Source organism: Drosophila santomea, chromosome 2R (genome assembly GCF_016746245.2).
Source record: "Drosophila santomea strain STO CAGO 1482 chromosome 2R, Prin_Dsan_1.1, whole genome shotgun sequence".
In the NCBI taxonomy this organism is placed as follows: domain Eukaryota; kingdom Metazoa; phylum Arthropoda; class Insecta; order Diptera; family Drosophilidae; genus Drosophila; species Drosophila santomea.
The window spans coordinates 9,969,758-9,992,256 of record NC_053017.2 but is presented as its reverse complement, the minus strand read 5'-3'; the positions used below and the strand labels follow the sequence as shown (position 1 = coordinate 9,992,256).

The following is a 22,499-nucleotide window of genomic DNA, read 5'->3' as shown; positions in this document are numbered from 1 at the left end:
TTGCGAGCTGTGCATAAATTTGGCCAGCGATAAGGTGTCCAGTTTGGAGCCTCGGCCTGCCCAATTTAACCTTAAAAGGTGCTACCATTAGCTGGCTCTAATGGCCTCCCCTCTGCGATCGTGGTCCGCTGATATGCGAAAAATTTCTCATTTTGTTTGTCTCTTAAAATATTTTGTGCTTTTTGTTTCTGTTTGCCCGGAATCGCCTGACTGGCAAATGGAAATTTCTGGCTAATTGTGCGCTTCTCTTGCGTGCTGCTGGCTCCTTTTTAGGGAGTTTTCTCCTTTTTCGGCCATATGCTAATTTGATTGGCTGCTCCGCAGGCTCTGCTGTTTGATTGGAAATCATGTGAGTGTACTGAAATTTAAATAGATGGTTTTCCCAGGCGAACTGCAGCCTGTTGATTCGGTTTCATATTCTTTCATATTTCTTTACAACTCTAAAGGAAAACTGTTATAATAGTACGAGTAAAGCTATCCTCTCTTGGTACGAAAATCCAAAACGAAAAGTGCAGTTTTCTTTCAGTGCATCTAAACAGTGCACAAAACTGTCATGTTTTCCTGGTCAGGCATTTTTCACTAGACCAATGTTTACAAAGTCCTCTCCAGCGAACTGCTAATTTTTTATCGACCAACACACTGCAATTTGCATACGGCAAAAGCGAGTTGTGTTTAAAGCCTGCTCTGCTCCTTCTTTGGGCCTTATCGTCTGTAAACGAAAATCGTAAAATATGCAAATTCATTGGAGCGTCATAAATATTCATGTACCAATACCCTCTCCCTCGCTTTCTGCGTCCACGGATGCGGATCACTTTTGACTCAAACAGCCTCAACAAAGTGCATCAAATTCATTTTGAAATTTTCAAATTTTTCTCTTTTCCTTTTGTTGATTGTCGTTAATCTTATGTAAATGCCTGCTGCGTGACTTGTCGAGTTGAGTTTGTCGATCCGGTGCAACAATTAAACTCAATTAAGCCATTTTTCCATCTTCGGACGTAGAGGTCCAATTTTTAAAGTTGAATTTCTAGGAAAACGAACACACAAATCTGACTGAATTATAATTGTTTAATTTGATTCAATGAACGCGTCGAGCGTAATTACGGAAATGGCAAACTCAATTGAAAAACAAAATTTGTACAAAATGTTTGCTCAATTAAAGCAAATCAACTCTTTTTCAGCTTTAACTTGCTGTTTTCCCCCCTTTTTTTGTATTTATTTTAATTTGCCCGCCGCAAAAAAGGACTTTCATGATAAAAAGTCAGTAAAAACTTTGAGGTGGGGTGTTGAGTTGGGGGAGTTTTTCAAATAATGCAAAAAGGGTTCGTTTCCTGTAGCCGTTTTTTGTTTTGTTTCAGCAGACAAAGGCCAACAACAGTTTGACAAAAATGCATAAGGTAAGGTTTACAAAAAACCTCAATATAGAAAGTGTACCCTGAAATAATAATGTGCATTTCCTAAGCTTCCAAGCATTCGCATAAAAGTATTATCTTTTGTGTGAGCCAAAGAGTGCCTATTTTCAAGTACGGAATAATTATCATAATAATAATGCAGATGAATCCGCAACTCCGTAATTAATTGAGCTCTTTCACCATCCCGATAGGCAATACATTTCTCTTTGCAATTACAGTTTAATAAAATGCCACTTCAAATCGAGCCTTTTGTATATAATTGGTTTAATTTATTAATTATGCCATGTGTGTGAGTGCACGGGCGTGGCACCGTACCGCCCCACTCCCACTGTCATAATTAAAAACATCCAATAGATAACGAGACATGGAAAAATGGATGGAAAGTCGGCACTAAAAAACTGAAAACGAAAGAGGGAATAAAACCAATTGACACAATTTTTTTGGGAGCAGCGATAGCCTCTTGTCCCCTCCGACTTTCGAAATTGTATCTCCCTTTCTCTATTTATCTGCTGCCAAAGAGGCGTACAATAAAAATCAATTCGAGCAATAAAGTTTTTAATTGGATTCAGCTCCCTGCTGCTGCAAAGAAGCCATAAAAACCGAATAGTAGCGAGATGTCTCCATTTGATTTAGGACCAGACATTCTACCCGAATAATTGTTTAATAAGCAGCTTTAAAAATTCCTCATATGTATATGTATATTGCAACCCCGTGGCCAAAATGCGGGTATGTTTCTCGAAATTGAGTTGCATAAAAAAATGCAGAACAAAAGGGGTGAAAAGTGCAGGTAGCAGTTCAGCTGCAGCTCTCTGAAAGTAAATTCACTGAATTCAAGATTTTATGCAGCTCACCTTGACAGTTGACGGGGGTTAAAAGAGCTATACATATATATTACATTATATAGATCAATTACGCACCCATTTCTTGTCTTTATGCCTGCATGTTTGTCTTAACAGCTCCTAAAAGCTGGCCATAAACAAAAGCAGGCATATCGAAGGGAGAGAGGGGGAAAATGCTTTAAAAAGCACAATTTCATCAAGTGAAATGTGCAAGGAAATAAAAAAGAGTTGAGGTTCTGCTCCATCAAACCAAGACCCCAAAAGCAATAACCGTAAAAGCCACACGTTGAGTCTGAAATACTCGAATAAAATGTGAAATACAAGGAACACTGAAGTGGAGGCACCACCAGGGCCGTTAAGTAGTTTACCCTAATAGAGTTGAGTCGAGTTAATATGGAAGCCCAAACCCACTGCACAGGGTTCGCATAACTTCGCTCCAACTTTGCCTTAGAATTGCAGGCCACTTGGTGGAGCAGGATGAGTAGAGAGGCGGAAGAAGAGCGAATAAATGGCAGGCATACTTCTGTGAAATTCCTGGCAAAAGTTCACAGGCGGTCAGCGGGAATATGGAAATGTGATTCTGATTCGCAGGGGAAACAGTCCGGCAGTCCAGCGAAGGTGCAGTCTGGATCCTAAAGGCCGAGTCCTGAGTCCTGAGTCCTAAGTCCTGAATCCTAAGTCCTGACTCCTCGCACACTGAATTGCAATGAAATGTAATGTGTAATTCATGACGCAAAAGTCGCTTGTACAGCTGAATAAATCTCGTAAATTAAGTCATCATTCCAGCGGCATTTTACTCACGCTTCTCTTCGTCGAAACTCGATGTCTAATTAAGGTTGTTCCCATTTATATATAATTTATTTCGTCCAGTGATGACTCCAGGCTTTTAGCATTGCTGCATTATTTAGCTCGAATAAAGATTATCGCTGAATATTTACACAGCTCGAAAATATGTGTTTAAAATTAAACTTTAGTCATTGCAAAAGACTTGCGTATGCACTTTTTTGATTATGTCATTAGAAACAAATAAATATAATTTTTTAATGCCAGTTCTTGGCTAATAATCTAAGCTTTTAATAGCTAAAAGTACCAGCTCTTGCAGCCTGTCTGTATCACCTTTATCCTCGGCATCTAAGCCTTTGAGGATATCAGGCAAGGTGCCCCCTGCGTTACCCGATTTTTCTTTCAGGCATGTTGGGTTATTCATTGGCAGGTCCTGCCACCCTCTCATCCTCCGGTGCCTCCATCCCGTCGAGCCCAGCCAAAGTGGAAATGCAAATATTTGCGTGCCTCCGGCGACCCCTTTGCAATTTCCTCAGACTCTGCCCCTGCCTCTGCCGCTGCATTCCTTCGAGAGAGAGTTGGCCTTTGTAGCCTCAATTATTCAGCCATGTTTACAAGTTGACAGATTGCAGAAGCTGCCGTTCCTCGAGTGGAGGCACACTCCGGTAAACTGGGGGCGTCCGACTTGAGCCGCAGCACAAACCCCAATCGACTGTGCCCACGCCACTGGGGAAAAATCTAGTATTATAGTTCCATAAGGCATTGTTATTATTATTGTTAAGAATTGTATAATTCTTTCTTGGATAGAGTAGCTATTTATATAAAATATAATCTGTTAATTGAACGTATATATACATATTACGTATAACGTATAACGTACATAGTTGCATAGTAAATGGTCATGCAACAAAACAATATTTTAGAAGAGTTCATTTATGCTTTCTATAATATATGCTAGCACATTTTTTCTGGCAGTGCATTAATATCAACCACTCTGGCACTCTTCTTTGCAGCGCTTTCGTTCACCTTGGAGCCACAGGATGCCGTAGTGCCCGAGGGCCACTCCGTGCTGCTCCAATGTGCGGGCACTGCATCCACGGGACGCGCAGGCAAGGGCAAGACCAGCTCGACCAGCTCAGTAAGCATCCGGTGGCGAGGACCTGATGGACAGGACCTGGTCATCGTGGGCGACACGTTCCGCACGCAACTGAAGAATGGATCACTCTACATCAGCTCCGTCGAGGAGAATCGTGGCCTGACGGGTGCCTACCAGTGCCTGTTGACGGCCGAAGGCGTGGGCAGTATACTCAGTCGACCCGCACTGGTGGCCATTGCTCGGCAGCCAGATCTGAATCAGGACTTCCTGGAAACCTACCTGCTGCCAGGTCAGACGGCCTACTTCCGTTGCATGCTGGGCGAGGCCAACTGGCAGGAGGGCGTGAAGCACTCGGTGCAGTGGCTCAAGGACGACCTGCCACTGCCCGTGGACAAGTTGCGCATGGTGGTGCTGCCCAACGGAGCGCTGGAGATTGACGAAGTGGGCCCATCGGATCGAGGTGCCTACCAGTGCAACGTGACATCGGGCAGTTCCTCCCGGCTAAGCAGCAAAACGAACTTGAACATCAAGAAGCCCAGTGACCCGGGTGCGGAGAATTCTGTGGCTCCATCGTTCCTTGTGGGACCTTCACCCAAAACCGTACGGGAGGGCGACACCGTCACCCTGGACTGTGTGGCCAACGGAGTGCCAAAGCCGCAGATTAAGTGGCTGCGAAATGGCATGGATCTGGACTTTAACGACCTGGACTCGCGCTTCTCCATCGTTGGAACAGGCTCGCTGCAAATCTCCAGTGCCGAGGACATTGATTCTGGAAACTACCAGTGCCGCGCCAGCAATACCGTGGATTCGCTCGATGCTCAGGCCACGGTGCAGGTGCAGGAACCACCGAAGTTTATCAAGGCGCCCAAGGATACCACCGCCCACGAGAAGGACGAACCGGAACTGAAGTGCGATATCTGGGGAAAGCCAAAGCCCGTTATTAGGTGGCTTAAGAACGGAGACCTCATAACGCCCAATGACTACATGCAACTGGTGGACGGGCACAATCTGAAGATCCTCGGACTCCTGAACTCCGATGCTGGGATGTTCCAGTGCGTGGGCACCAATGCCGCCGGCAGTGTCCATGCTGCAGCTCGTCTGCGTGTTGTTCCGCAAGGAGGTGAGTGGAATTTCTGGAGATGTAGCCAAAGTAGAACTAGCTCGGTGTCCAGTATTTGTGCAGCTTAAACAATTGGCGCCTCTTGAAGGCCTGTAAATTGACCCAATGAAATTCAAAGCCGAAACCCCCCCGCTCCCCTTGCCTCACTTTGTTGTACAAATATCCTTTCATTCATCCTGCTTTTGTAAAATAATTTCCTATGCGTCTATGTGTGTATTGTTTGTATAGTGATAAATTAAATTACTCAGATTATTTTATCTTAAAATATGAAAATCTCTTTTGTGTGCACTCGACAATTGTAACACTCTTAATAAAGTTTTGTACTCTATGTTTATATGGTTTTAAAGTTGGTTAACATTTAGCAGATTGAATGTACACACCATTTAAATAGGTTTAAACCATTTAAACAGTCAATCGGCTTAAGTGAAGTAAATAAATTATTTATTGAGCACACAAGAGAGATTTCAGCACACATTATCAATATTTAACCATATGAAATGAATTTTATTTATTTCGAATATAATTTATTAACTTATTGTTTAATTTGTTTGTTCTTTTATTTCCTTTATCCTCGCCTCATTTCCATTTAATATCACCCCAATCACAACCATCCAACCACCAACAAATCCCACTCCCAAAGTGAAAATCAAAAAACGAAAATCCCAAGGCCACTCCACCAAATCCCTCCAGACCTTTGACAATCTGACCAAGCGTCGCAAACCCTTCAATTCGGGTGAGCAACTGCGAACCAAGTCCGGCGGCAGTTTTCCCTTTCCGGACGAGGACGATGACCTAGACGACGATGACGCTGGTACGACACGACTACGGATGCCTTCCGGAAAGCTTCCCAAATTTGAGCAACCGCTCAACGACCGCAGATTCAATATCCTAAACGCGGGGAGTGCTTTGCCGCTGGAGAACCAGTCCAAAAATTACGAGGACGACGACGACGACTATGACGAAGACGATCCAGCTAAGGAGGCTCTGCTGGAGGCCTACAAGCAGGGCGAGGACGCACAGAAAATACTGGACTCCTGGCAGCAAGCCAAGAGCAAGAAATCCCAGCAGCAAAAACAATCCCCTGCTTCCCCAGATTCCCCCGAACAGGATCCGAGTGCTCCGCATCCAGGTGCCAAGCCGTTGGACCGCGGACTCCAGGCCCGATTGCCCAGCCAGCCGCGCGATCTTGTTGCGCAGATAGTGAAGTCCCGATTTGTGACCCTCAGCTGGGTGGAGCCACTCCAAAACGCCGGCGATGTGGTCTACTACACGGTATACTACAAGATGAACAACAGCGAGAGGTGAGTGGCGGGAAATCATCGCATTACCCGCATAATTATCATCCGCTCCATTAGTCAGCAATTAGCAGAGATTAACCCTGTTTGCATAGATAGCCAATCGCGTAACGGCTTCACCTCCTCAGCGAAGCGGAAATGACTTTGCTTTCGATTGAATCCAACTTTCTGTCTGGCTTCCATCCTGTGGCCATTTCCGGACCGCCCTTAAACAAAGTGTTTAAGTGTGAAATGTAAATGAGATAGAAGGATTTTGAACTTCAGTTCTGTTAGAAAAATTAAGTTCTTTATTAGAGTATACATCCGAAAAAATCACTACATTTGATGTCATATGGCTTATAAGTAAAATGGAATTCTATTGAGGGTCTACAAAGAATTAAAGATCACATATTTTTAATCATTGAATCTAATCACATTATTATGGAAAATTAATATCTTAAGGTTTTATAACTATTTTAGGGAGCAAAAAATGGTTACCAAGTCGCATGATGATCAACAAGTCAATATTCAATCGCTGCTGCCCGGCAGAACCTATCAATTCCGAGTGGAAGCCAATACCAATTTTGGTAGCGGCGCATCTTCTGCTCCACTAGAAGTTAGTACGCAACCCGAGGTGAACATAGCAGGTCCACCACGCAACTTTGAAGGATATGCCCGTAGTCACAAGGAGATCTACGTCAAATGGGAAGAGCCCACGGTAACCAATGGAGAGATACTCAAGTATCGAGTCTACTATTCCGAGGTGAGATACACCAAACTAAGAATACTATGAACATAAAGCTTAAATTCCGACCTTCTTACTTACAGAACGACAGTGGTGCTGACTTATATCACGATAGTACTGCTCTGGAAGCCATTCTTAACGAGTTGCGTCCCAACACGGATTACGTGATTTCAGTAGTGCCTTTTAATCGAAACGGAATGGGGGACTCCTCAGTAGAGATCCGTGTGAAGACGTTTTCCTCGACGCCGTCGGAACCCCCAAATAATGTTACTCTGGAAGTGACCAGCTCCAGCGTAAGTAGATATGCAATTATGAAGTCCAAATACATTTTAATTATTAATATTGTATCCAAAATAGTCCATAACCGTCCACTGGGAGCCGCCTACAGAGGAAGATCGCAATGGCCAGATTACGGGCTACAAGATTCGCTATCGCAAGTTCAAGGATGCACCCCAGGTGAAGAGTACTCCTGCCAATATTCGTTACTTTGAGTTGAGCAACTTGGACCGCAATGCCGAGTACCAGGTGAAGATTGCTGCAATGACTGTGAACGGATCGGGACCTTTCACAGAATGGTATCGTACGAACACCTTGGAAAACGATCTAGACGAGACCCAAGTTCCGGGCAAACCCATTTGGATAAGCATTCACCCTGGAGCCAACAATATTGCGCTACATTGGGGTCCCCCGCAGCACCCGGAAATCAAGATACGCAACTACGTGCTGGGCTGGGGCCGTGGAATTCCCGATGAGAACACCATCGAGCTAAAGGAGACTGAGCGCTATCATGTACTCAAGAATCTAGAGTCAAATATGGATTATGTGGTGTCGCTGAGGGCTAGAAATGTTAAGGGCGATGGTCCGCCTATTTATGACAACATTAAGACACGCGACGAGGAGCCTGTGGACGCACCGACTCCTCTAGAGGTTCCAGTGGGTCTGCGAGCCATCACCATGTCCAGCTCCTCGATTGTGGTCTACTGGATTGACACGATGCTGAACAAAAATCAGCATGTAACCGATAATCGCCACTATACGGTTAGCTATGGCATCACGGGATCCAATCGCTATCGCTACCACAATACAACGGATCTCAACTGCATGATTAATGATCTGCGACCCAATACGCAGTACGAGTTTGCAGTTAAGGTGGTCAAAGGACGCAGAGAGTCCTCCTGGTCGATGTCTGTGCTGAATAGTACGTATCAGAATGTACCGGTTACACCGCCTCGCGAGGTTACTGTGCGCTTGGATGAGTTGAATCCGCCCACTGTGATCGTGCAGTGGATCCCTCCAAAACATACTCTTGGTCAGATTACCGGGTACAATATCTACTACACCACCGACACCACGAAGAGAGATCGCGACTGGGCAGTTGAAGCATTTGCCGGCGAGGAAACTATGCTCATGCTACCCAATCTGAAGCCTTACACCACCTACTACTTTAAGGTTCAGGCCAGAACCACCAAGGGGACTAATAATGCTCCTTTCTCGGCTCTGGTATCATACACCACAAGTGCAGCCGTCACCATGCAGGAGCCCGACACCATAGCCAAGGGAATCGACAACGAGAAGCTGCTGTACATTATTATAGCAGCTACTGCTGTAGTGTTACTTGTAGTGCTCTTGGGCGTCCTATTGCTATGCCGACGTAAGCCACAATCTTCGCCAGAACACACAAAGAAGAGGTGGGTTTCTCTTAAGAATTTCTTCAACATTCCTTAACTTATCTTGATGCATTTGCAGCTACCAAAAGAACAATGTGGGCGTGCCCAAACCACCAGATCTATGGATACACCACGATCAAATGGAGCTGAAAAACATAGACAAAGGCTTGCACACAGTGACACCCGTCTGCAGCGATGCAGCCTCGAGCAGTGGTGCCCTCACCCTGCCACGATCCGTGGTGCACAGTGAATACGAGGTGGAGACGCCAGTGCCAGGTCATGCCAATTCCCTGGACAAGCGGTCCTATGTGCCAGGATACATGAGTGAGTTAAAGCTAACCCTTCGTAAGGTGACTGAAAATTAAAGCCACTTTTCTTCAACAGCCACTTCAATGAACGGAACGATGGAGCGACCTCAGTACCCGCGCACCCAATATAGCCACCAAAATCGATCCCACATGACCATGGAGGCTGGTCTCTCGCAGCAGAGTCTCACCCAGCCGCAGAGCAACTCGATGGCTCAGACCCCAGAGCATCCTTATGGAGGCTACGATGCCAACTTCTGGTAAGTAAAGTGGGCGGTGCTTTAGTTGGGTTTTTAGTTATCGGCTCTCCCATTGGCATGTGAACACATTTCGGAGATAGAAATTCTACAAAATTCCCCTAGTTTCTGATCTACGCTACGAAGAAGACCAAGCTACGAGAATGTGCTCGAGGACGCGTTGGGGACGGATCGATCCCAATTTGCAGATCAATTTGGTGCATGGACCGTCGAGTAGGGTAATCAAGCTTGACAAGAAAACGCTGCCACGGAGTGTCGAGCAGCAGCTCCTGCTAATGGCTTCGCCGTCACCGTTCCTCAATTTCATGAATAAATTCCGCTTGGACGAAATCCTGATTAACCATCAGTACAAGGGCGTCTACAGCATGCGCACCGCGGCCACCATCACCGAGTTGGCTACCTACACGTGGAACGTGATGTCTGTCTCCGATCGCCAGCCGTACATCCGGTTGGCTCGCTTGGCGCAGCAAATTCAGCATTCGCGGAAGCTGCGCTTTCTGGGCCACAGCGGTCGGTCGGTGACCAAGAGGAGTCTTCAATGTCCTATTATTGTTTAAACCAGTCTTGGTTTTTGTTTAGTAGCATCCAAAAGTTTTGAATAAATATAAATTCTCCCATTAAATAGTATCCTATTTTGCATATATTTTACAGCAACGCGGGCAACGCGGCTGCAGGCAATGGCTGTGTGTCCACCATTGAAAGTTCTAAGCGTGGCCATCCCCTAAAGAGCTTCAGTGTGCCGGGTCCACCACCCACTGGCGGGGCCACACCCGTTAACAAGCATAGTGAGTATTTGTAACAGCCTAATTAGAATTCGACTTGAAATTATGTAATGATTGCTCTTCAGCTCCTGCCGTCACAATACGTCCACAAAACCAATCGCCCTACAAGAAACCATCATTCTCGGCTGCCACGCCCAATCGGCTTCAAGGCGGTGGCTCGGTAGTGCACTCAACCGATGAGATTCAAAGACTTGCCCCCAGCACATCCACCGAGGAGCTTAACCAGGAAATGGCCAATCTGGAGGGCCTCATGAAGGATCTGAGCGCAATCACGGCCAACGAGTTCGAGTGTTAACACTAAAGCCGCCTTACTAATGTCCGGCTGGCTGAAAGTATTAGTCGTCAAACAGTGGATGTTAATTGTTTTTTAGTTTCTGTTTTATTTAATTAATTTAACTCGAATTTGTGAATTGCAGTGAACCGACTTGAATTGTGTTCCCCTCCAGGGAGGTCCGTTTAGTTTAAGTTAATCAAATGTGCGATATATTAATGACCGAAAAGAACTGTAAATACGAACGACGCCGCCATATAAATTTGTAAGTCTAGATACACACATTCATACCTATAAATATAAATTAGGCATAGTTAATTATCAAATAAGAAGAGTGTAAAAACGGGGACAGAAAACAAAGTAAGAAATTAGACGAACATTGTCTATTGTGCAGGATCGGTTCTGTCTCTAAACTGTCACACGACATTTCATATTTACCAATCTGCATCATCTTAATTTAATCCGCAACCGAGAGCGGATAGTCTAAGTCTACATACATATGCCATTCTATATTCATATGCAAGCAGCATCTTAGCTAAGTTTCATACTAGTAAAGACCCTAAGAACGTACTTTTATGCTATTATAACCCAATCAAACAATCAAAATCATTCTATCTAGACTTGTCCCCAAAAGTGTTCTTCTATTTTGTTTGTCCATTCATACGCATGAGTTTGATACGTGCCATTTAATGATTTGACGCCAATCCAACACAACTACTTAAGCTATAAAGTCAAGGTCTAGACTAAGCCAGCAAAGCATTTACGATTTAAACTATACTATTATTAAAAGGTGGTATTGCATTGTCTGTTATACCACATAGAGAGTAATTAAACTTTTTTAAAAGATTTTGATGTGTTCAAAGTTTTTATTGCCAAGAAAGTTTACTGTTTTTATGCGTTGTTCACCAAAAACACTGTATCTGACATTGCTTTGCACAACCATCTCATTAAACTCAGCAAAACCTTTCAAAAAACGCAAATGCACAAGAAAGGCATTCGCGAATTGTGAAATTTTTATTGTATTGAACGTAAACTTTGTAATCAAAAGAAAATTGCTAAATATATAAAAAATATGTGAAAAGAAGTTTCGTCTTGCTTGATTTTTAATGGTTAGACAAATTTTATTCTGCTCTCTCAAAGAACATTGTCACCTGTACCCTCCAAACTTTGTACGTTGCAAATCGAAGTTGTATTTTATAGACGCCTTGCGGTAGAGGCAAATTCTTGAGGAAATCATCGGAAAACTCCAGGTTATCCATAATAATGTCGTGCTATATGGGTGTAAAAATAAGTCATCTTTACTGCACTTCGTTTATCTATAACTTACGTTGTATGGACATGAGTGATTTAAGTTCGATCGCGTCATAATGGCATTCATAACGAGTCCTTGAAAAGACAAAACATTCGAGTTTTCTAATAGATGGCAGAGATCTGTGCTGACATTGTACATAAACGGACGAAATCCATTGTAGCGGCGGTAAATGGACAAATTAATCTGGGAAATTACAAATGAAAGTGAAAATAAGACTATGTAGTTTGAAACCATATTAACTTACCCAACCGTTGTCTATGGGCAGTTCAGACAGCCTTACATATATGTCGGCTCCAACTCGACCTCTTCCCAGTAAATTGAGTTTACATTTCTTAAAAGCTGCATACGAATCATTGTAGGACTCGCACAGCATATTGGTAAATCGGGACTTCGACCTGCACTCGATTCTTAAACTCAAGCTGCACAAAATAGCAGCGGTTATTAGGAGCAGTCTCCTGGATACAAGTGTCATCATTTTTGCAAATGGACTATATGTTGCAATAGCGGCTATTTTTTGGTTCAATACTAATGTTTATTAATAATTGAAAATCATTAGCTACAACTCATTTATTTCGTAATTTGTTTGTCAAATAATGTTGTTATAATTAGCGTGTAATGATTTGTAATGAGCATTATGGCAACTAGTTGATTTTCTCCACCCACAAAGAAAACGGTAATTTTAAACGTAAATATTATTTTGATTTCCAGATTAATTCAAGCGTTTCATCTTAAGCTTGCTGTATACTTTTGGGCTTATCTTGAATAAAGCCTTTAGATTATTTGATGGCATTTGATTATTGGGATAAAGAATGCTTAGCCTAAGCTATAGCCGCTATTAGTGGCGAACGTTGGTTGGGATCTTTAAGCAGAAATTTAAACGTTCTTACCATTTTTGTACTGTATCCCTTATCGGTATAAATATACATACATATATAGCATTTTTCTCAAGGCAACAAATAAGCTCCGCAGCGACTTGATTTTCGTTCGCACGTGTCAGGCCGCACACGCCTGTCCAAGTTATTGTTTACACTCAGCGACGGGAGGGAAACTCCCTGACCCACAGGTCACGAAATTATGCACCTCTGGAGTACAACAATGCGAAAAAACATTTTTCAATAAATGCACTGCCCTTTACAGTGATTCCTATGTCTTCAACAAATATAGAGCAAACAATCATTTTGTCACTTTGCTTCCATCAAGAGGTTATTATAATCGTTAGTTAACGGAAATACTATATTTTATAGTATCTGCTTAACATAAAGACAAAACAAATACCTAGGAGCAATAAGATATGGTTATTTGTTTTAAGGTTGCTTTTAAAGTTCAATACATCCTTTACAGAATATTTGAAACAATTGTTTGCATTTCAACAGTTTTTAAAACGAACCGCCAATTGTTAAGAGCACTTTCTCTTTTAAAACAGCCAAGAGAATCAGCTTGAAACGTAAACACAGCTTGTTTGGATCGTCGGAGCTTCAGCTGCCAGTAGTTTGTGCCAGGCAGCCGTTCAGTGTGGAACTTGATCGCGGCTCCCGCTAGAAGCCAGTTTCGTTGCCCCGCGGAGATCAGTGTGTCAACGTCAACAAAAGACAATTGGAAATCGAGGCTTACGACCAGTGAAATCTGATTTGAATTTAAATGAAAAATCTGTCGCTGAAAGCTTGGCGTTCCACAGGCTCCTGTGGCCCCAGTCTTAGACAATGTGTGCCGAAGATCGGAGGATCAGGTCCCAGGCGCTTGGAGAGACGTGAAAGCTCCACGGGCGTGGCCACATGTCCGCATCTGGCGGATTCGGAGGAGCCCAGTGCACCGCGAATACACTCGACTTCCGAGTGGCAAAACGCTCTGCCCTACAATCAGATTCCCGGCCCTAAGCCCATTCCTATTCTGGGCAATACCTGGAGGTAATAAAACAAAAACCCATCGTCAAAAAAACGAAAGACTCAAGACACGAACTGACTCGCTTTCTCCAAGCTAACTGCAATTGCAATAAAACCAAACACTATCCATTTCACTTGACCCAAATAACTTGGCCAGCTTGTTCAACACTTATTGAATTAACCATGATGATGATGTTCGTTTATTTGCTTCGATTTTGTGCAAAAAACACGCAACCCCGACTAGTTTTTATCCCAATTCGTAAAAATTATGTATGCTAACTAAATATTTATGGGAGACTTGAGTTCGCCTAACGATTCTTGTTAAATGTGCGTGTGGGATTCCGTCAATTTACACCTGTCCAATCCCAAACTCTTAAGTTACAATCCGTTCGATAGCACGTCATCCAGTAAATTAGCGTTCAATTAGCGCTAAATTCAAGGTCGCCCTAATAACGTGTGAAGTTTTGCTGCATGCTGACGAATTTTGCTCACAAATCATATTTTTGCGCCTTTGGAACGAAGTCAATGCATCTTTCATTGTCGTGGAGAGTTTGTTTAACCTTGACTATTCCATAGACTGATGCCAATAATTGGTCAATACACCATCTCCGATGTGGCCAAAATATCATCGCTGCTGCACGATCGTTATGGCAGAATTGTGCGTTTTGGAGGTCTTATAGGACGGCCCGATCTTTTGTTCATCTACGATGCCGACGAAATTGAAAAGGTAAGCATTAAGACACGCCAGCGGCTTGGGACTTTCCGCATGACCAACGAACCACGAAGGCACCAAGCCATTACACACATTTCTGGCACCGTATAAATGGCGCTCGGTTGTCGGATATTAAGCTAAAGCAATTTGATGAATTTCCAGTGCTATCGAAGCGAGGGACCCACCCCGTTCCGTCCCTCGATGCCCAGTTTGGTCAAGTACAAGAGTGTGGTGCGCAAGGATTTCTTTGGGGAGCTGGGCGGCGTGGTCGGAGTGTAAGTGGAATCGCCACATTTGCTCAGCTTGTAATTTATTCTACCTTAATTCAGCCACGGAGAGCCTTGGCGGGAGTTCCGTTCGCGTGTCCAGAAGCCGGTGCTGCAGTTGTCCACCATTCGCCGGTATCTACAGCCCCTGGAGGTTATCACCGAGGACTTCCTGGTGCGCTGCGAAAACCTGTTGGATGAAAACCAAGAGCTGCCCGAAGATTTCGACAATGAGATTCACAAGTGGTCGCTGGAATGTAATTATTCCCCGTGAATATTTATTTACATATTTATTCACAACTCACAATGTTGATTGTTTAATCATTAGGCATTGGTCGCGTGGCCCTGGACACTCGCTTGGGCTGTCTGGAATCAAATCTGAAGCCGGATTCGGAGCCCCAGCAAATCATTGACGCAGCCAAGTATGCTCTGCGCAACGTGGCCACTTTGGAGCTGAAAGCTCCCTACTGGAGATACTTTCCCACGCCCCTGTGGACGCGCTACGTGAAGAACATGAACTTCTTTGTGGGGTAAATACAACATTAAAACATTTGATTAACAAAAAATAACTTTTATGGCACTGCAGTGTCTGCATGAAGTACATTCAGAGTGCCACCGAAAGACTAAAGACCCAAGATCCCAGTCTGCGTGCCGGCGAGCCCTCGCTGGTGGAGAAGGTGATCCTCTCGCAGAAGGACGAAAAAATAGCCACCATAATGGCGCTTGATTTGATTCTTGTCGGAATAGATACGGTCAGATATGATAAATAGAAAAGAACATAGCAATTCAAACTGATATGTATTTTGCAGATATCCATGGCAGTTTGTTCCATGTTGTACCAACTGGCAACTCGTCCAGTGGAGCAGCAAAAGGTTCACGAGGAATTAAAGCGACTGCTTCCGGATCCAAACACACCACTCACAATTCCGCTGCTGGATCAGATGCACCACCTGAAGGGCTTCATTAAGGAGGTGTTCCGCATGTACAGCACGGTGATTGGAAACGGACGAACTCTCATGGAGGACAGTGTAATCTGTGGCTACCAGGTGCCCAAGGGGGTGCAGGCGGTCTTTCCGACTATTGTCACCGGTAATATGGAGGAGTATGTCACGGATGCAGCCACTTTCAGGCCCGAAAGATGGCTGAAACCGCAGCATGGTGGAACTCCGGGCAAACTTCATCCGTTCGCCTCGCTGCCTTACGGCTATGGAGCTCGGATGTGTCTGGGTCGTCGATTCGCCGATCTGGAGATGCAAATACTGCTGGCCAAGCTACTGCGAAACTACAAATTGGAGTACAACCACAAGCCATTGGATTACGCAGTCACTTTCATGTATGCGCCGGATGGACCGCTTCGCTTTAAGATGACACGAGTTTAGTTTGTAGACTTAAGATTTTGATTTTATACACACTGTTGTAAATAATAGGCACTTTACAAACAAACGTTTAAGCGTTTATACATAAGATTATAATACACTACCAATCGCCCTTTATTTTCTTTTCCACATGCGATACCAGTTTTTGACAGTTTTCAAGCTTATATGGGCATCTGCCTTTGTCTCGCCCTTCAGTTCGAATACTATATCTGATTTGTAGGAATCGCGTGCCTCTTCCAATATGGTTCCAAATATTTCGCACTGAATATTGGATGTCAGTTTCTTTTCGTTGTAGTTGCGATCCTTCAGACGATCGTAGAGCGTTGTATTGGGACAGGTGACCACGAAGACGGCTTGAAACCAGCGCTCTGGAAAGAAATCGCAGCCATGATATTCGACGACGTTGCCGCCCTTGGCCATCAGGGGCTCCAAGTGATCCATCAGCTAAATAGTTTCACATATATATTAAATATATTGGGTAATGCAAATTTGTTATACTTTTTCTTCGTCCAGTATGGGACAATCGTACTCCTCGTCATATTCCTCAACAAAATTGTTTTCCTTCGCGATTTTGGAGCAGTCTAGCCACTCAAACTTTAGTTCGGATGCTATACGTTCGCATAAATACGATTTCCCCGCTCCAGGAGTTCCTAAAATTACATTAATTTATATGTAAAACATAGAAACTTCAATGTTTTAAAGGGGCAGCAAAACCCACCGGTTATTAAAATATTGGGTTTGGCATCTGTTTCTGGTTCCGACATATCGATTGCTAATCAGTTAGATATATTTAAGCCCAGATATAATCAGTTTTATTTTGGCTTCTTATAAAGTTTAACACGTGAGGCACAAAAGTTGTTTATATTTTAGAAACGGAGCTGCCAACTTTCTTTCATTCGTGCACCTCGTAGAGCTGCCACCATGTTTCACAGCCAGAATAGAGCTGCCAGACTGTTAGCCCGCGTATTCTTTAACGTTGCCTTGGCGCGAAATGACTATATATGTACAATTATTTAAAAAACAAAGGAGGTACACATAATCTAATATAATACTTATTTAATGATTTAAATCTTTTAACAATTTGAATAAATTTTATTATACACAACAAGATTGGTTTAATTTCCCTGATAGAACGAAATGTATATATCAGCCTACAAATTCGTCCAAATCAAACAAAAATTCAATGTACAAAAGTATTTGATCCGTTTAAGCAATTCTTTAGAGCAATAAAAAGATAAATATTACGTCGCAACCTATTTTATAACACTTAAAATAGTGCCAACCTTATACGTACACAGGGGCCTTTTTTTATTCTTTTTGTCTATCTTCGTTTCGCCAAGAACCGTTGCTTTTGCCTAATTCTCTCTTCCTTTCCCTGCGATGAGAGAATCTGTATCTCTTCCTCTGCTTTGACGTTCCTCCTTTCGCCTTAGTTCTCAAAAGCTAGCAGGTTCATTCCCATTTCTGAAACTAAAAAATGTCCGCGAACTTGGACAGTTCGGACGAAAAGATGGAGCTGAAAAACGATCCGGAGAAGCGCCAGCATGTGCCGTACATCCTGAACGGAGAACTATATCGCATCGAGAACCAGGTGGGCGACAATGTTACGGTCAAGTGCTGCTACTGTCCGCCGGATCGGATTTATCGCGGCAGTGTCCGCTCCACCGGGAATTTCCACATGCACATCAAGGTAGGGACTCCAACCATTGGCTTTGGGTAATTGGAAGCTTTTAAAATGTTTTTTTTTTGATAATCTCCGGGCGCAGAGACGTCATAGTTCGTTGCTGGGCAAACTTTATGAAATGAAGGTGGCTGCCCTGGCGGAACGCCGTGATCGGATCATGAATAACCGACGCTTTAATAAGCCGCGCAAGAAGACACCGGTCCCAGTTGCAACCGCAACTACAGCTGCGCATAGCGATTCCGGAGTGTTTGTTGATTTGCAAGCTTCTTCTCCGGCGGGAAACGAAAGCCACGAGCTGAAGATCAAAACGGTGTTCCAGCGCCACAAGCAAGAGCAGGAGGGAGCCACCCGCAAGGTATGTTTGCCGTGGGCAGGAGCGAGATGTCGGCATCTCTCACCTTACCATTAACCGTTAGAATCGAACCGTATTCATACATACACTGTATCTGTTTGGATGGCGAAATAGCTCAATGAACGTTTGGACATGTATTGGTGAGCTGATATCTCTATTTCTTTCCAGTCCGGAGATTCCACTTCAGATAACGGCGTCAAAGCGAATCTACCAAATATCCCCAAGAACCTAGGAGTTGTCGTTCAAAACGTAAGTTCTCCAAATAGGTACAGTCCTTTACTCGATAAAGATTTTAAATACACATAGATATTAAATAGTACAAATTATGATCTTCAAGTTTTGGACATACATACGAAAATAGCAAAGAATTAACCAGCAAGAATTAACATTCACTTTACTTGGATTTTTTCAGGTATCAAACATCTCGCTGGAAACACTGCCCTCTGGTTCGACTCCTGCCAGTGTCTCCCTTCTGGGTCGTCCCGTCAAGCCTGAGCAAGGTAGTGGTTCCCTATTCCTGTCTGATCAGCCGGTTGCCATTGATTTGAGCCAGATTCCACCAGTGCAGGGCGAGAGTAAATCTAGTGGATCGCTGGCTTCATCGATGGAGGACGTGTCCATGGAGTACTCACGCTCTCAGACCCTCTCACAGTCGCTGTCCATGGCCCACTTCCTGGAGCAGCCTCAGCGGGACGTGCTGCAGCGCCTGGAGCGCTCAATGGCCCAAATAAGCCAGGAGTTGCACTGCCGCAACCGCATCGAGCACAACCGAATGCTGTTGGAGGCGGCCAAGTTCAAGTATCTGAATCCGAATTTTCAGTTTGAGCCTAACCTCTAAGTGGGTCATTGAAAAAGTCAGCTAGAATGCGTTCCAGATTCTGAATGCAAACCAAATGCTAAAACGTTTAAAAACAACCAATCCACTGATAAATGACTAAGCAGTACTAAATATATTTGTAAACTTAACGAATCTCTACATAAGTTTCCGATTTAGGACCACTCTAAAAACGGTTATATTTTGCATTCCACATCCATTTCAATAAAGTATCTCTAAAGGTTCGTTTTCAAAAACATCTGTAAAAAAAATACTTAGTGTACGCGCCATTGAGATTTCGGTATTTCTCAGGTGCCGGCGAATGGTTACTCTAGTTTGGCTTTTGTTCTGTTGCTTTTTATTGTTTGTTGTCGGTCATTTGTGTTATTATTGTTTTAAATAATGGACGATAGGAAGGCATTGATTGCCTTAAATGACGAATTAAGTGCTGATGAAGATCCAATCTTGCTCCCCAAGGAGGCAGGTCAAGCTTCCAAAGCTGTGCAGGATTTCGGACGCTACCAAAGCGAAGAACCATCAACTAGTGCCGCCGCAGGTAGAGTTGCGCCGCATATTTCGGGGAATAACCACTTTTTGGATGATGATCAGCCGCCGCTATTGGGCGACAATTCATTGCCTCCCAATATTGTGAGTATCCATGTAACTAATGTGATTTAATTAAAATGAATCGTCGTTTTTGAGCTGGCTTATCTTTAGCCACTCATATTAATTTTATTACCTTACGCGCTTTGTTTTTAAGCCAATTAATGGAAGTGCAGGCAGCTCGAATAGGAATATCAACAGCAGCGAGCCCATCTTCCACCTAAGATCCCGCACAGCAGCCGCATCCACTCCCAATTACGAGGTACGTACATACATATGTACATATGTACCCCTATGGGTCGGAGTTTGAACCGATACGATTATTAAAAACGTATGCACTTACAGAGCTTGGACTACGAAGTATGCGAGAACACGCTCTTCCAGGATGAGCAGCGAAAAAGGCTAACAGAGCGCTTCTCCCTGCGCAAGGACATCATAAGATGGATCATTTTTATACAGATTGGCATTATCACCGCACTGATAGCCTGCACTATAGATATTATAATCGAAGAGCTGTCGGAACGGAAGTACACCTTTCTCTACAATTGTATGTCGTTTAGTTTTATTCTTTTGATAAATGTAGCTTAAATCAATTTGAATCTATTTCATGGATTTTTTTAATCTATCTATCTATTAATACTTATTGTTGTACTTTCAGCTGTTAAGAAAAATGTACCCCTAAGCGATGCGGCCGATGGATCTGATCTGCTGATTCCCTATCTTTACTGGCTTCTCTTCAGCATTTTGCCCGTGGCCTTTGGAGCCGCCATGGTCACCTACATTGAGCCCATAACCGCCGGCAGTGGTATTCCACAGGTGAAGAGCTACCTGAACGGCGTTAAAATACCGCGAATCGTAAGAATTAAAACGCTGGCTGTGAAGGCCATCGGAGTAATAACCTCAGTGGTGGGTGGGTTGGCCGGAGGAAAGGAGGGTCCAATGATACATGCTGGAGCTGTGGTCGCCGCCGGAATTTCACAGGGCAAAAGCACCACGTTTGTGAAGGATTTTCGCATATTTAAGGCCTTTCGGGATGATCACGAGAAAAGAGATTTCGTTCTTGGAGGCGGAGCTGCCGGCGTTTCAGCTGCTTTTGGAGCTCCCATTGGAGGCATGCTCTTTTCTTTGGAGGAAGCGGCCAGCTTTTGGAACCAGAATCTTATTTGGCGCACCTTGGTGGCCTCCATTATCAGTGTATTCACCTTGAACATCGTCTTATCAGCTTACCATGGCCTAAACGATTTCACGTTCACGGGTCTCTTTAACTTGGGCAAGTTTGATACGCCCTTGAAATTCGACTACTTTGAGCTGCCCATCTTCATGTTACTGGGAGTAACTGGTGGATTACTTGGAGCCGCCTGGAACTCTCTAAATACCAAAATCAATAAATTTCGGAAGCGCTTCATCCCCTGGAAAATCGGAAAAGTTATCGAAGCTGTTGTAGTAGCAATGATGGGCGTAACTTTGGCTTGTCTGATGATCTACTTTATCAACGATTGTCGGCCACTGGGCAACGATCCGACCAACAATCCTGTACAGCTCTTCTGCGAGGACAACGAATACAATGCCGTTGCTGCCCTGTGGTTTCAAACGCCAGAGGCTACAGTCAGATCCTTGTTCCACGATCCTCCAGGTGAGAATTTTTAAAATTTTGTTTTTTAATTATTTTAATGGTTTTTGTTTTGGTTTCTTAGGATCCCATAAAATCCTGACGCTAGCCCTGTTCACAGTTGTGTACTATGTATTATCCTGTGCCACTTTTGGGCTCAATGTCTCCTTGGGTGTGTTCATCCCAACTGCTCTGGTCGGCGCAGCATGGGGTCGTCTTTTAGCCATGCTTACTTACTATGCATTTCCGCAAGCGGTAAGCCTTGTCAGCCACGCCATTACCAATACACTAATCAACTATTTTCAGGAGTTCCTGCATCCCGGAAAATATGCTCTAATTGGAGCTGCAGCTAACTTGGGTGGAGTGCTTCGGATGACCATTAGCTTGTCAGTTATTTTGATGGAAACCACTGGCGTGGAGACTTCCTTCTTCTTTCCTCTTATCATTGCACTTATCAGCGCCAAGTGGGTGGGTGACTACTTCAACGAGGGCATCTATGATACACAGATCCAAGTAAATCATGTGCCAATGCTGACCTGGGAGCCATTACCACAATACAAGGGACTGACAGCTCGCGAAATCCTAAGTAGTCCTGTGGTCTGCATCAAGCTTCGCGATTCCGCTCATTACATATACCAGATGCTCAAGAAATGCGACCACAACGGATTTCCCGTGGTCGATGATGTGAGCGGGGTAAGATCAAAGAAATTTCGTATCACTCCATATTCTGAGAATTTCACATTGCAATCTCGCAGGATCGTCGATCGGAGGGTCGCGTTTGTGGCATCATCTTGCGCTCGCAACTGATAGTTATTTTGCTCAAATCCTTGTATGTGGAAAACAAACGGTTCTGGCTGCCAGAAACTTCTATCCAGACTTTCAGAGACGTCTATCCACGTTATCCATCAATAAAGGTATTAAGCTGGCTAAAATGTTCTTAACGAAAATATTTAAAGTCCCATTCCAGAGTGTTCGAAAGCTAGATAATAAAATCAATTACACTGTGGACTTATCCATGTTTATGAATCCATCACCTATTCGAGTCAATCCGGTGAGTAATGTTCAGTTTTTGAAACATTAAAAAGCACTATTTAATTATTAAATTTATTCCTAGCACGATTCGGTGCCTAGGATTTTTCAGATTTTCCGCGCTTTGGGATTACGTCATTTGTTGGTCATCAACAATGAGAATCGCATTGCTGGCATTATAACGAGGAGGGATTTTATTTACAAATAACTCTGCATCCAATGCAATTTTACGAATATTTATAGAATGCCAATAGTGGGGGTCTAATCAAATTGATTCCAAATATTTTTAAATAAATATTTTTTATGAAATAATT

The 22,499-nt window shown here is 43.7% G+C and overlaps 7 protein-coding genes across 8 annotated transcripts in view; 5 read left to right on the top strand and 2 right to left on the bottom strand.

Annotated features, from left to right (window-relative positions):
• Positions 1-11,632, top strand: part of LOC120447108 (neogenin) — a 35,368-nt gene extending 23,736 nt beyond the window's left edge. The window contains exons 2-10 of one of the 2 annotated variants that reach the window (XM_039628528.2): positions 4,045-5,247; positions 5,915-6,548; positions 7,002-7,284; positions 7,350-7,559; positions 7,624-8,954; positions 9,013-9,257; positions 9,318-9,498; positions 10,147-10,280; positions 10,343-11,632. In XM_039628528.2, the coding sequence (XP_039484462.1) occupies positions 4,045-5,247; positions 5,915-6,548; positions 7,002-7,284; positions 7,350-7,559; positions 7,624-8,954; positions 9,013-9,257; positions 9,318-9,498; positions 10,147-10,280; positions 10,343-10,572 (4,451 nt within the window). In that variant the 3' untranslated portion in view covers positions 10,573-11,632. Of the gene's footprint in view, positions 1-4,044; positions 5,248-5,887; positions 6,549-7,001; positions 7,285-7,349; positions 7,560-7,623; positions 8,955-9,012; positions 9,258-9,317; positions 9,499-10,146; positions 10,281-10,342 lie in introns of both variants that reach the window. The other variant, XM_039628527.2, reaches the window with a different exon arrangement.
• LOC120447113 lies at positions 9,524-10,117 on the top strand. Its single transcript, XM_039628534.2, has one exon. The coding sequence runs from the start codon at positions 9,639-9,641 to the stop codon at positions 10,050-10,052; it is 414 nt and encodes a 137-aa protein (XP_039484468.1). The 5' UTR covers positions 9,524-9,638; the 3' UTR covers positions 10,053-10,117.
• Positions 11,633-11,669: 37 nt separating the features above from the next.
• Positions 11,670-12,335, bottom strand: LOC120444836. The gene is made up of 3 exons (XM_039624793.1): positions 12,105-12,335; positions 11,876-12,043; positions 11,670-11,819 (listed from the first exon to the last, which is right to left on the bottom strand). The coding sequence occupies exons 1-3, from the start codon at positions 12,333-12,335 to the stop codon at positions 11,670-11,672; spliced, it is 549 nt and encodes a 182-aa protein (XP_039480727.1).
• Positions 12,336-13,365: 1,030 nt separating this feature from the next.
• Positions 13,366-16,097, top strand: LOC120447110 (probable cytochrome P450 301a1, mitochondrial). Its single transcript, XM_039628531.2, has 7 exons — positions 13,366-13,764; positions 14,317-14,467; positions 14,615-14,727; positions 14,782-14,975; positions 15,047-15,248; positions 15,305-15,470; positions 15,528-16,097. The coding sequence occupies exons 1-7, from the start codon at positions 13,499-13,501 to the stop codon at positions 16,095-16,097; spliced, it is 1,662 nt and encodes a 553-aa protein (XP_039484465.1). The 5' UTR covers positions 13,366-13,498.
• Positions 16,098-16,978, bottom strand: LOC120447112 (adenylate kinase isoenzyme 6 homolog). Its single transcript, XM_039628533.2, has 3 exons — positions 16,813-16,978; positions 16,593-16,744; positions 16,098-16,538 (listed from the first exon to the last, which is right to left on the bottom strand). The coding sequence occupies exons 1-3, from the start codon at positions 16,856-16,858 to the stop codon at positions 16,209-16,211; spliced, it is 528 nt and encodes a 175-aa protein (XP_039484467.1). The 5' UTR covers positions 16,859-16,978; the 3' UTR covers positions 16,098-16,208.
• Positions 16,979-17,488: 510 nt separating this feature from the next.
• On the top strand, positions 17,489-19,096 carry LOC120447111 (protein stand still). Its single transcript, XM_039628532.2, has 4 exons — positions 17,489-17,784; positions 17,861-18,133; positions 18,299-18,379; positions 18,543-19,096. Exons 1-4 carry the CDS (start codon positions 17,572-17,574, stop codon positions 18,966-18,968), a joined length of 993 nt encoding a protein of 330 aa, XP_039484466.1. The 5' UTR covers positions 17,489-17,571; the 3' UTR covers positions 18,969-19,096.
• Positions 19,097-19,278: 182 nt separating this feature from the next.
• Positions 19,279-22,497, top strand: LOC120447109 (H(+)/Cl(-) exchange transporter 7). Its single transcript, XM_039628530.2, has 9 exons — positions 19,279-19,592; positions 19,705-19,809; positions 19,893-20,094; positions 20,206-21,180; positions 21,242-21,411; positions 21,463-21,849; positions 21,912-22,070; positions 22,124-22,207; positions 22,271-22,497. Exons 1-9 carry the CDS (start codon positions 19,347-19,349, stop codon positions 22,391-22,393), a joined length of 2,451 nt encoding a protein of 816 aa, XP_039484464.1. The 5' UTR covers positions 19,279-19,346; the 3' UTR covers positions 22,394-22,497.
• The last annotated feature ends 2 nt before the right edge of the window (positions 22,498-22,499 follow it).